General features: G+C 31.8%; 1 protein-coding gene across 3 annotated transcripts in view; it reads left to right on the plus strand.

Moving 5' to 3' along the window:
* Positions 1-7,257, plus strand: part of LOC148614104 (serine/threonine-protein kinase LATS1-like) — a 39,355-nt gene extending 32,098 nt beyond the window's left edge. For all 3 annotated transcript variants that reach the window (XM_088587961.1, XM_088587960.1, XM_088587962.1), the window contains one exon: positions 3,936-7,257. In XM_088587961.1, the coding sequence (XP_088444087.1) occupies positions 3,936-4,382 (447 nt within the window). In that variant the 3' untranslated portion in view covers positions 4,383-7,257. The remainder of the gene's footprint in view (positions 1-3,935) is intronic.
* Positions 7,258-11,596: the final 4,339 nt, after the last annotated feature.

Raw genomic sequence — 11,596 nt, forward strand, 5'->3', positions numbered from 1 at the left:
CAAATCTAATGCCACTTTGATTTTAGAGCTCAATATGTGTCAGAACTTCCAGGAACAATTTGTAGCTTGAGGGTTCTATCGATTTTTCAGCATGGATTCCAGTCTTTTCAACCATTCATACTAATGTATGAGGCCTGAATTGGCAAACAAAGTTTGAGAAACACTCCCCTTCAACTTCATTTGTACTTGTTCAATAAAAAGAAATTTGGTCAAACCCACCTGTTTGATGATAGGAATTTTTTTAACAAATGAAAAATTATATCAGTATCCTTCTAATGCCTATTCAACAGTTGCTTATTCTCATATGATCTCTGGAACAGATACTCTATAATTTAAGTTTGGAACAATACAAGGAATTTAAATTCTTATAAGCACAAGTGGTAGTTGAACACTTATTGCAATCATATGTTCATTGGTACCAAGATTTTCTATTTGTTGGGTATTATTTGTTCAGTGGAGACATTTTGTCTTTTCACCCTAAGAGATGTCTGTTTAGTATGAGTACATCTGTACAAATGCAATGAATATGTTATGTCATTGATGCATGAGAAGTTGACTTAGTAAAATTGGACTAGAATCATAGCATAGTAGTAGGATATGTGATTACCAACTTCATTTGTGATTTTTTATAAACAGACATGGATCCAGCTATTTTAAGAAGGAATGTTTCAAGATATTATCTGCTCATTTTTTCCCAAATTTCATTCAAAATCAACAAAATCTTCAGACCAAATGATTTTTTTTTAATATGCTCCTTTTACATGTAATTGATTTTGACTTCTTGACCTTAAAATCTGTGGTCAGAAGAATTAAAAAAATTTTCTTAAACTTAACTTTTAATATTCGAAATACTGATATATTTACAAGAACTACAATTCATTATATTTCTCTTTGGGCAAAATCCAAAAGTACTCTATTGATAACTTTCATAATATAGTTAAATGTGTGTTTTAAGAAACCACAAATATTACCCTTCCTTTCTACCTTGTCGAAGTATTTGGCTGATGGGTCATAGGCTTTCATGATCTGTTAAAAAAATATTTTAAAATCTTTGATGAAACAAATGGTGATCCTTCTTCCAAATGACCCATTGCGTATGAAACACTGGCAGACATATGAAACTAAATCTTTTGAAGAATGTCTTCATTGTGATAAATTTCAGCGATCTATTGTGATCGCTCACGAGAGACAAAGTGATATTTCATTGGTTGACGTGACTAATGGAGAGTAGTAACAATAAAATAAACACCCACTCCTTGTCAAAATATTTCTTGCTTTCAGGACAGAAATGGACAGAAAATTGTAGAATGATTAAAGATCCCTTACACTTGAATTATTGAATTAAATGGATTTTAATAAGAAATAAAATTAACAATAATAAGAAAAATGATATGTGGTCTATCAAATAATTGACAAACACTCAGATAGCAGTCTTTGTAAAAATCATGCAATTTCAGTAATATGTGATACATTCCCCAAAAAGGCTACACATTTTTATTTCTGTTTTTTAAGTTGTTTTACAGGTCTATATGGTGAAATGTATAATCATTCATTCCAATTGGTTGGGTCTTAGGAGATTATTCACATTGGAAATTCAATTTTTAGCTTACAAGGCCAAAGGCCATGTGAGCTATTGCCATTACATGGCGTCCGTCATCGTCTTTAACAATTATACAAAACTCTTCTCCTCTGAAACTACTTGACTAATTAGAACCAAACTTGGCTTGATTTTTCCTTGGGGTATCCTGCATAGAACTGATGTGGAGATTTTCGATTCGTCAAAAAATATGGCTGCTGTTACTAGAAATAGAACATAGGGGGTCAGACAGTGGTTTTTTTCACATATATCTCCTAAACTGTTAGGTTTAGCTGAATTCTGACACAAGTAAAAGTGTTCAGCATGATGAGATCTATCACTGGTCAAATTTGGGTTTTAATCTGTTAAGCCATGTTTGAGTTACTGCCCTTTTTCAAATATTTTTGCTGTTTTTAATGTTATTTCTTTCAAAAATCTTCTCCTCTGACACTACTTGACCAATTGAAACCAAACTTGGTATGAATGTTTCTTGGGGTATCCTGCATAGAACTGATGTCGGGGATTTTTTATTTGTCAAAAAACATGAACACCGTTACTAAAAATAGAACATAGGGGTCAGACAGTAGTTTTTCACATATATCTCCAAAACCATTAGATTTATCCAAATTCTTTCAATAGTTGAAATGATTCATATTATTAGGACTACAAAAGTCTTCAGACTCCTTGTAAGAGTTATTGCCCTTGAGTCAAAATTGTTGGACAATTTCTTGTTTAATTTATTGCCTTTGAAAATCTAATTTTAACAAGGTGAACAATTCAGGCTCCTGGGAGCCTCTTGTTTCTATTGTATTTCAGTGTCATTTACAGAATTTTCTCCCATAATTTCTATAAATTCTATAATACATTCTATATAATTTCTATCTTATAAGATCAAGGGTTATATGAATAGCCACTTGTTCTTTTTAGTTTACTATAACATTTTTAACAAAATATCAAAAATAAAAATATGTAGGCTTGCCAAAAATGGATCACGTTCAGCATGATTTTTAGCTGGGGAGCTTCTTAAATCACATAGAAATTACATCTTATGTCAACAAAATTCTGCTGTGAGAAAACTGCATTTTGTAGGAAACCATTGTTATGGATTTTCAATCTCCTAATTCCCTTCAATATATGACATTTCCATTGAAGAACAAATTAACTCATTTAGAACTCTAGAAACCAATAAAAGTAGGCATAACCAAAACAAAAACTACCAACAAATAAAAGAACATTTAAACTACATCATGTATGTTCAAATGAATAATTCTAAGTGGAAGGGTTGATTTTCAGTATATGTATTTTTGTTGTAGTCGGTATATTTTCACTTTTTACCCTTTGACCTTAAAGACGCTCTTCCATGGAAACACAAGTCACCTGATCATAATCCTCTTTCCCGATTGGCCAAATACGGATAACTTAATTGCGTTCGAAAAAAGACGATAGAAAATTGACATCGCGTGCCATGTGTTATTTCCTGAATGAAATGTAGAAAATGATAAGTAATAAGAACAAATTGTACTGCGTCGGCCATCTTTATTTTAAAGATAGTACTTGTTTCCAGTATGGGAATTTTGATTATATGACAGGAATAGTTGGAACTATAGTGCTAATATGATTTTAGGCTCTGCCTATGAGGGAGAGAGTTCATTCGTTGTTTACGGTGCTCTGCCATGTTGTTTTGGGCCAAGTCTCATACAGTTAGAAGAATGTGAGACTTTCTTCTGGGAAAGCTTAATACATTTCTACACAGCCAGTAATTTCCAAATTATTATTAAATTAATAAATAAATAAAATCCTATCCATCGATGTATTTCAAGACAACACAGTGCCTCTGCACTTGTGCCATCGACTACTTGCATATCTACAAATTTCTTCACTGCCATCAGAATATTTTTTAACCATTTATAGTTCTGGTCTTATATTCTTCATATATAGGATGTCCATACTATGTTTCCTAAATACAATCATTTTTCGGTTCCATATATGACAGCTAGGTCTAACTGACTCTGATAGTTGTAACTATCAACCTTGAACATTCTTGAGGTGACGATTCAGCAGTTTTTGGTTATATTGTTCATTTTATCATGTTTTTACTCTTGTACCCTTTCCATGTGGTGAGGGTGCTTTGTTTCACTTTAATCACAGATATCCATTGATTGGTTTATACCACAATAGTTTATTACTATTGATGTATTACTTCAACTGGAGGTATAATTAGTGAGAGTAGGTTACTGTGGTGTAATGGAAAGCCAGCCAGGTTAAATTAGTTACGTTGTAGTATTTTTTTTTTACAGTCGTAGACTTTTTACTGACTTTGTATTTTGGTAGCTTTTATATGTGTTGTTTTATTTTGCAGGTGATAAACTGGAAAGAGTGTCTGAGGATTCCAAAAGAGGCCAACCTGTCACCCGCAGCTACAGATCTTATATTAAGACTTTGTTGTAGTGCTGCAGAAAGAGCAACATGTGCAGAAATCAAAAAGCATTCTTTCTTTGGTTCAATCAGCTTTGATGGACTGCGCCACAAAACTCCACCGTACAAACCTCAAATCAAATATGCAACAGACACTTCAAATTTCGATGATATTGACCCAGATAAGATCCGAGGGAGTGATTCTGAAGACGAGATCATGAAACCAGATCATCCTGTCAATGGCAAGCATCCTGAACATGCCTTCTTCGAGTTCACATTCCGACGATTCTTTGACGATGGTGGTCATCCATTAAATGTCAAAGATCAGGACAGTCCAAAAGAAGAAACCGAGCCTAAGACGACTGAATCAAATGCACCCGTTTATGTATGACATAGAAGGTCTTGGGGGTTTTCTTAGAAGGTCTTCTACAGAGATTGTGTCATTTTGGGAATTTTTCTTCCAATTATAATTTTTGGTAGAAATCATGTTGAAATTATAAAAGAATAAGAAAGGAAAATTTGCATAGAAAGTTCTTTCCCACTTAATTCTTGTTGACTGAGATTGTGGTGGATTAAAATTTGATTGTAAACTTTAAGTTTAAATGCAGAATTGAGGAAAATCTCAAACCCCTTGGTCATATTTAAACCTGTGAAAGGCAAGCATAAATAGAAGTTATGCTTGATATAATTTACATAAATTCTTGATATATATTGTTATGGGTATCTAAATTCTTGGAACCATTTTCTCAATAATGGGTTATTGATTATCAAACCAAAAATTCAGAAATATTACTACCATTTTTGGATCAGGGATATTCAAAACGGCTTCCTTTTCTTCTAAGGTTTTTTTTTAAGACAGAAGGAAATTAATATTTATGTTGAAAGTTAACAGGCTTTTTAATGTTGAGTTGATGTCAAATTATAAGGAACCAATACAGTTTTGATATTTGACTTAATAACTAGCAATATCTTTTGTTAAATTCAGAGTAAAGCTAAAATGTAAAAAGAAGTTTCATGATCTAATGAACAAGAGTCATGTACAAGTAGGTATTAGTCCTTATAAGAACCATGCTGGGCTTTAGACAAGTTTATCTTCTATACTAATATTGTTTTGTGTAAAATTAATTGTATCTTTGAACAATGCAAGAAGCTCTGTCCAGCTTAAGTTGTAATTGTTGTAATTTTGAGAGAACAAACTAAACAATACTGACCATTTAAGTCTTTTCCATTCAAAAATAACCATGGCCTGATTCTTGCTTTGAATAGTACCTACATAACTGTTAAAAGACATGTTCATTGTACCTTTAAGTTGTACAAGCATTTAAATGTTGTGTAATAAGAATTATAATGGACTGTTAATATTATTTTTAAGTGCTATTTCTGATGCAAGGTTGTTTATGGTTTTATTTTTGGATTGTCAGCATTAGGCCAATTTTGTTTGTTGGGGAACTCTAGTGTTTGGCTTGCAGCTTTAAAAGTTCTGTACATGTCAGAACATTTTTGAAATGTTGTTCATATTTTAACTTTTTTTGTACTGAAAACAGGTTAAACTCTTGTGAAGTCATTGCTTGTTTAGGTAGTTTGTGCCTACTACACTTACACTGTACATTCTGGATGTGTAAACAGTCATGTTTTTTTGGGGGTACTTATAACTTTTATCTTTTATCTTTAAAATTTGAAATTGTATCAAATACAGAATTCAAATTTACAAAATATTAATGTTTTTATTTGGATTGTGATATTTTACCTGGATTATGATTTTTTTTAAACCATGAGGTGTACTAAAGGTTTGAGTATATTCTAAGCAATGTTAACAACTTTTCATATTTTTAACTTTCTGTTTATTTTAACACTACCAATAATTTTGTACCTCAGAAACACTTGTAGATAATCATAGGAAATTCTAGTTAATTTTGATATTTGAACATTTTTATTCAAAGTATCAGGAATCAGGAATGTCCATCTGTATGTAAACAATTTTCCAATGTAATTATCAAATTCTTACAGAGTTATGTGCCTTTTTTCCATGACAGCAACTGTGTTTTTTGCTCATTATTTATTGCATTTGAAATATTGCCCCTTTTGTCATCTACCAAATGGTTGTATTTATTTAATGTCTACATACCATGTACAGTGAAATTTGTTTAACAATAAAATTATTTTAGGACTGAAGGATTTAATCAAATAAAATTGGCTGGTATTTATTTGTACACAGGTTCAAAATGAATTGGATTTGATGTGAAGGGACTTCAAAAGATTCAAAATGATTGGTTAAAACAGGTTTCAGTGTAATTTCACTCTTTGTATCAAAGATCAGTGAATTAGATTATTTGTTAATCACTGTATTTTTGACTGAGGCACATGGCGGGAATGTTCTTGTGACTTCTATTTGTGTAACCTTGAGCAGTTTTGATTGTTACCCAGTGGCTTATAGTTTGAAAAATGTACATGTCAAGGGCATTATGTGCTGAAGCAAGTATTGTAATAAAATTTGTTAATTTTAAAAAATGTTCAGAAATGCCTGAAGTGTCTCTGTCAATTTTTTATTGTGAAGGATTGGGACAACAAGCTATCCTTGGATATTGAGCTGAGTGATGTTATTTGGCTATAAAGGAGTGACAGGGAAGAGTAAATCTAAGACCAGATGGTCTTAATTCGTTTGCATGTAGTGAGCGGAAGATATGATACATGTAAACTTACGGATTACAAGATTGACAAAACTACTGAAATGCTTCATTTCCTGCAAAATTCTACTAGGAAATGTACAAGAAAAATGAAATATTTACAAGCCAACATTATTAAATATGATATACAATGTAGTATATTGATACTTTTTGTCAAACTTGTTATCCTTGTCTGATTTTATTGATATTTCAGTTATCAAATTTAGTTATATTTTTGTTTTAAGTTAATGAGAAAGTCATGTGACTTAAAAACTGTTTCTTGTTGATGTTTATGAAAAGTGTTTATTAATGCTGTGATAAAATGATTAACATGTAGAACAAAGTTGGTTAATATTTATACATGTTCATTGTAAATATAATCATTTAATGTGTACATATGTAGAGTACTAAAAACCAAGCTTAAAGCTTACCATGGTGCAGATATTGTAAATAGCTTTTGTAAATTTTTGTACAAAGTAAAGGTGGATTTGTAAATAGTTCCTCAATGACGATGGAACATTTAGGGGGAAGTATGTACAAAGTTTGTACAAAGAAAACTCTGGCAATATTCTCAAGTACATTATTAAAGTCAACATAATTTAACTGTGTTTCTTATTTATAGTTTTTCTTCAAGAAATTTTCCGATGTAAATGTCTCATATTTCAAGCCTCTAGCCATGAATTTCATGCACAATTGTGATTGACATTGACAAAATCTATGCATAGTTGACTTTCAAGTTAAAATACAAACGAAATCTTATCAACTCCAGGCTTATATACAGAAAAATATGAGATGTGGTATGTTGCCAATGAAGCAGTCATCCACCAAAAGCCGAGCAACAAACAATTGAACATCTACAGGTCATTGTATGCTCTTCAGTGATTGGCAAAACACAAACGATAAAGCAAGCTGTAAAAGATGAAAATCGACCTTTCTATAGAAAAAATGTAAAATGAATATTAATGAACATAAAAAACAATGTCAACCACTGGACTACAGGTTCTTGGCTTAAGACAGGCACATAAAATTTATGGTGGGGGTAAACATGTTTATGAGTTCTCTACCTTCCCCTTAACTGGGGTTCATATGTTAGTTCAAATCTTTCACTTTCACTTTCAACTGATATCTAAATGATGAAGAAGAAATAATACTGACCAAACACACTTTGCCAAGAAAAGTACATCAATAAGCCTTATAACAAGAACTGCTCACATTGAAGGACAGGCAAAAAGGTAAAAGTAAACTGAGTAATCAAGGGAACCAAGGTTATAGCGGTAATCAAAAGAATGTAATCCAGGGATAAAGACCAGACATGGAAAACAGACATACACAACAAAGAACATAAAGTAACAAAAATCATACATACACAGTAACAAAAGCAAATGAACAACTCAGACTCCACTAAAAACAAGAATGGTTGTGTTAGGTGAAGTTGACATGACAAAAAAGATAAATGAATGTTCCTTATTACATCAGATGCCTAAAATGATGAGGAAATCATTGCAACAATTTTATGTTGTCAGCTTCTTCACACTACAAGGTTGTCATATAGTGATCTTATTGGCTGATATTAATTTTTTGGGTTAAGCAAAATTGTATTGGCTTGTAGTGTTTGAAATTAGTGTTTCAAATAAACTCTAAACGTATTAAATTTTGTGGTTGCTAATTTTTGCGTATTCTGTCACATGACCATTTTCACGGATTCTAAATATGATTAGTCTTATATTATGTTGAAAATAAATTTTTCGGTCACTATTTTTTGCACTTATGTTCACTGTAAAAAAAAACGAAAATTATTACACCATAAAAAAATTAATACTTTTACAGTAGTCTAAATCATATTTGGTCTCAGGAAGCAAAACCTGGCATTTAGTAAAGGAGGTTAATTTGCCTTGCTTACTGATTACAATTTCAAACCATGGAAATTGACAATTTATTGGGTAATTTTTGCCAGGTTGTTTTGAGTTATCTTTCTTTGAATATGTATAAGAACAAAATTAGGCAATATCAGTTCCACTAACTTTCTGCATACTGTGAAGGCACTTATATTCATACCAATTTTTGTGGTTCAGGGAAAAATTATCAGTTCATGGATTCTTGAATTCATGGCTTTGAAACCCTACCAAACAAATGAATGAGAAATTTCATGTTCATGTGACTTTAGGGTTAACTCTATGCACTTGTCTTGGTCAGAACATTTTTGGGGGGTTTTGTTCCTTCAGGATCAAAATACCTTATGTCTCCGGTCCATCGCTGGAACTTCTCTGCTATTTCTGAACACTACACAAAAACATAATCCAAATATAATTCCTTTTATTTCATTCAATACCTCTTATATAAACAATTGCAATTATTCAGCTCAATAAATATTCTTTTAATTCTGCAAATAAAATTACGATCTAGTCTTCATATCAACTCAAGATTTGAGGGACTTCTTTTTTGGCCTTGAAGATATATAGTAATAAATTTTCATTTAGGCAATTCATTTCTTGAATTAATGTGTCCAGAAGCATAAAAAGTATTAAGCATGTTCATTACAACATACTTGTAAGTCATATTCTACCCGCTATCGTCAATATTTTACCATTTATAAACAGGAAGTAGAGAACAGTGATTTTAACCAAATAATATTGGCGGGAAAATTCAAATTGAAAATCTAGTTTTTGAAAATCTTGTGTTAAGGAAAATATTTTTTTTTAAGCTGAAATTGTGTAAGTATAATTATAATGTAGGACAAATACTCTGTTAATATAGTTTTTGAATGTAAATGCACATTAACTTTTGAATAGGTTTAAAATTGGGGGAAAAGTTAAAATGGAACAAAAATTCGTAAATGTGTGTGAAGTTGGATCAGTAGTACAGATTGACTCAGTTTTACCCCAAAAAAATGCAAATGTATGATCACAATTTTATTTAACTTATGTAATCTTTAAAATTTTGTTCAGGCTACAATTTTCCACAAGTGTTATCAGCACTTTGATTTAACCTAGTTTTCCATTTGAAGATGCAATTACGATTAGTTTGGTAACTTTAACCATTTCATAGGCAAGATTAATAATAGGATAATTAATAGGAAAGAGTGAATAACAAAAATATGATCACGAGTGCCAAAGAACGCCTAGATTTAAGAGTGTTCAGAACTAGTTCCACGCACAAGTTAAATCTTTGTGTTCTTGGCACAAGTGGTCATATTTTGGTTATTTATAATTAACCAATTGATTATCCTATTTATTATATAGATTTCCTCCATTATTCATTGCTTTTTTCCACATGAATTTTAATTTTTGTGAATGGCAGATTGATATTGGTGTTGTGACGTTTTGGTGGGAGAAAGTCTGAGAGTGAAATTACCTAATTTATTTCAGTGTGAATTATTGAAATTTATTACACTGGGAACAATTGATAAAGCACTACTATCTATATAATAATTAGGATTATCGAATTGTTAACCTTTCAATCTCATTGAGTGAAGTTTCAAAAACATAAAAAGAAAGATATGGATGAACCAATACAATGAGATTTATTTTGAAAGAAATAACATTAAAATACAAAAAAAAAAAAAAAAAAACGTCAAAAAGGGCAATAATTCCAAAATTGCTCAACAGATTAAAATGAAAATTTGACCAGAGATAGATCTCATCATGCTATACACTTTTACTTATGTCAGAATTTGGCTAAACCTAATGGTTTTGGAGATATATGCAAAAATACAGTCTGACCTTTATGTTTTTTTAGTAACGGCAGCCAAGTTTTTTTATGGATAAAAAATCCTCTCCTCAGCTCTATGCAGGATACCCCAAGGAACATTCATACCAAGTTTGGTTCCAATTGGTCAAGTAGTGTCAGAGTAGAAGAGTTTTGAAAATTTGTGACCGACAACGATGGACGCCAAGTGATGGCAATAGCTCACTTGGCTTTCGGCCAGGTGAGCTAAAGAACAACAGTGTAGGTCACAAATTTCGTAAAGTAATGTACTAGTGATAGCATATGCTGCTGAAAAAAATGGCTTAGTTCAACGTGCTGTAATGTAAGAAAACTCGCCTGAAAAATTTGTGGTCCCTTAATCACCCTTATATCATCCATGCAAAAACCTTGGTTATGCATATGCCAAAATGACAAAGGGTTTCAGTGGCAACCTGGAGAGGCCACAGCCACCTAACTGCACAAAAAGTAGATTGTTTGTAGATGTCTTTTAGGTGAAAAACCCTATACAGTTTCGAAACAGCACATATGGATCTCTGGAAATGTGTATATCAAAAAATTTGAAGGGCTTCTGATGACTATCTCGTTTGTTCAAATGGGACTAAGCATATTAATTCCTGCTAAATACATTGAAAAGACTTAGAAGATGGATGTACAAGAACAGTTCTAGATTTTGTTTCCTATTACAATATTTTTGATTTTGAGTACATGTCTACCGAGTAATTATTTTAAGTTCTGAATTTAAATATTTGGTTTTAATTCTTATGATGAGCGGCTATCCCTTGAAACTTTTGTACAGAATACCATAATATACAACATTTATCTGATTGGTATTTTCAAATTTACTGAAGTGCTTCTCAATTAATTAAAGAACCTTAGAGAGCACCATAACAATACCACCACATTTGCACTCTTTAGAAAAGTTCACTCTCAATACTCCCAAAGAGTGGTCCACTTTGATCAATTTCTGTGAAAAGCAATCTTATCCAGGCCTTTATTGCTATTAGGTACTAATCATTCAGCAAAGTTTGAAGGATTGAGCTGCTATCCTAAATTAGCAATTTTTAACTAAGTACCCCTCTAGTTAAAAACCTTTGCATGGTGCTGCTTGCAATTGATATAACTTGGAACAGTTTGGACAAGTGTGGACAAGGCTTCATACAGGTTACAGCTATGGAATTTGGACTGTGATTGAAATGTGACATAGGATAAGAATTGGACCAGAATCAAGAAGGCCCCT

Source organism: Perna viridis, chromosome 6 (assembly GCF_037379345.1).
Source record: "Perna viridis isolate PV_CMFRI_1.1 ecotype Kerala chromosome 6, ASM3737934v1, whole genome shotgun sequence".
NCBI classification, from domain to species: Eukaryota; Metazoa; Mollusca; class Bivalvia; order Mytilida; family Mytilidae; genus Perna; species Perna viridis.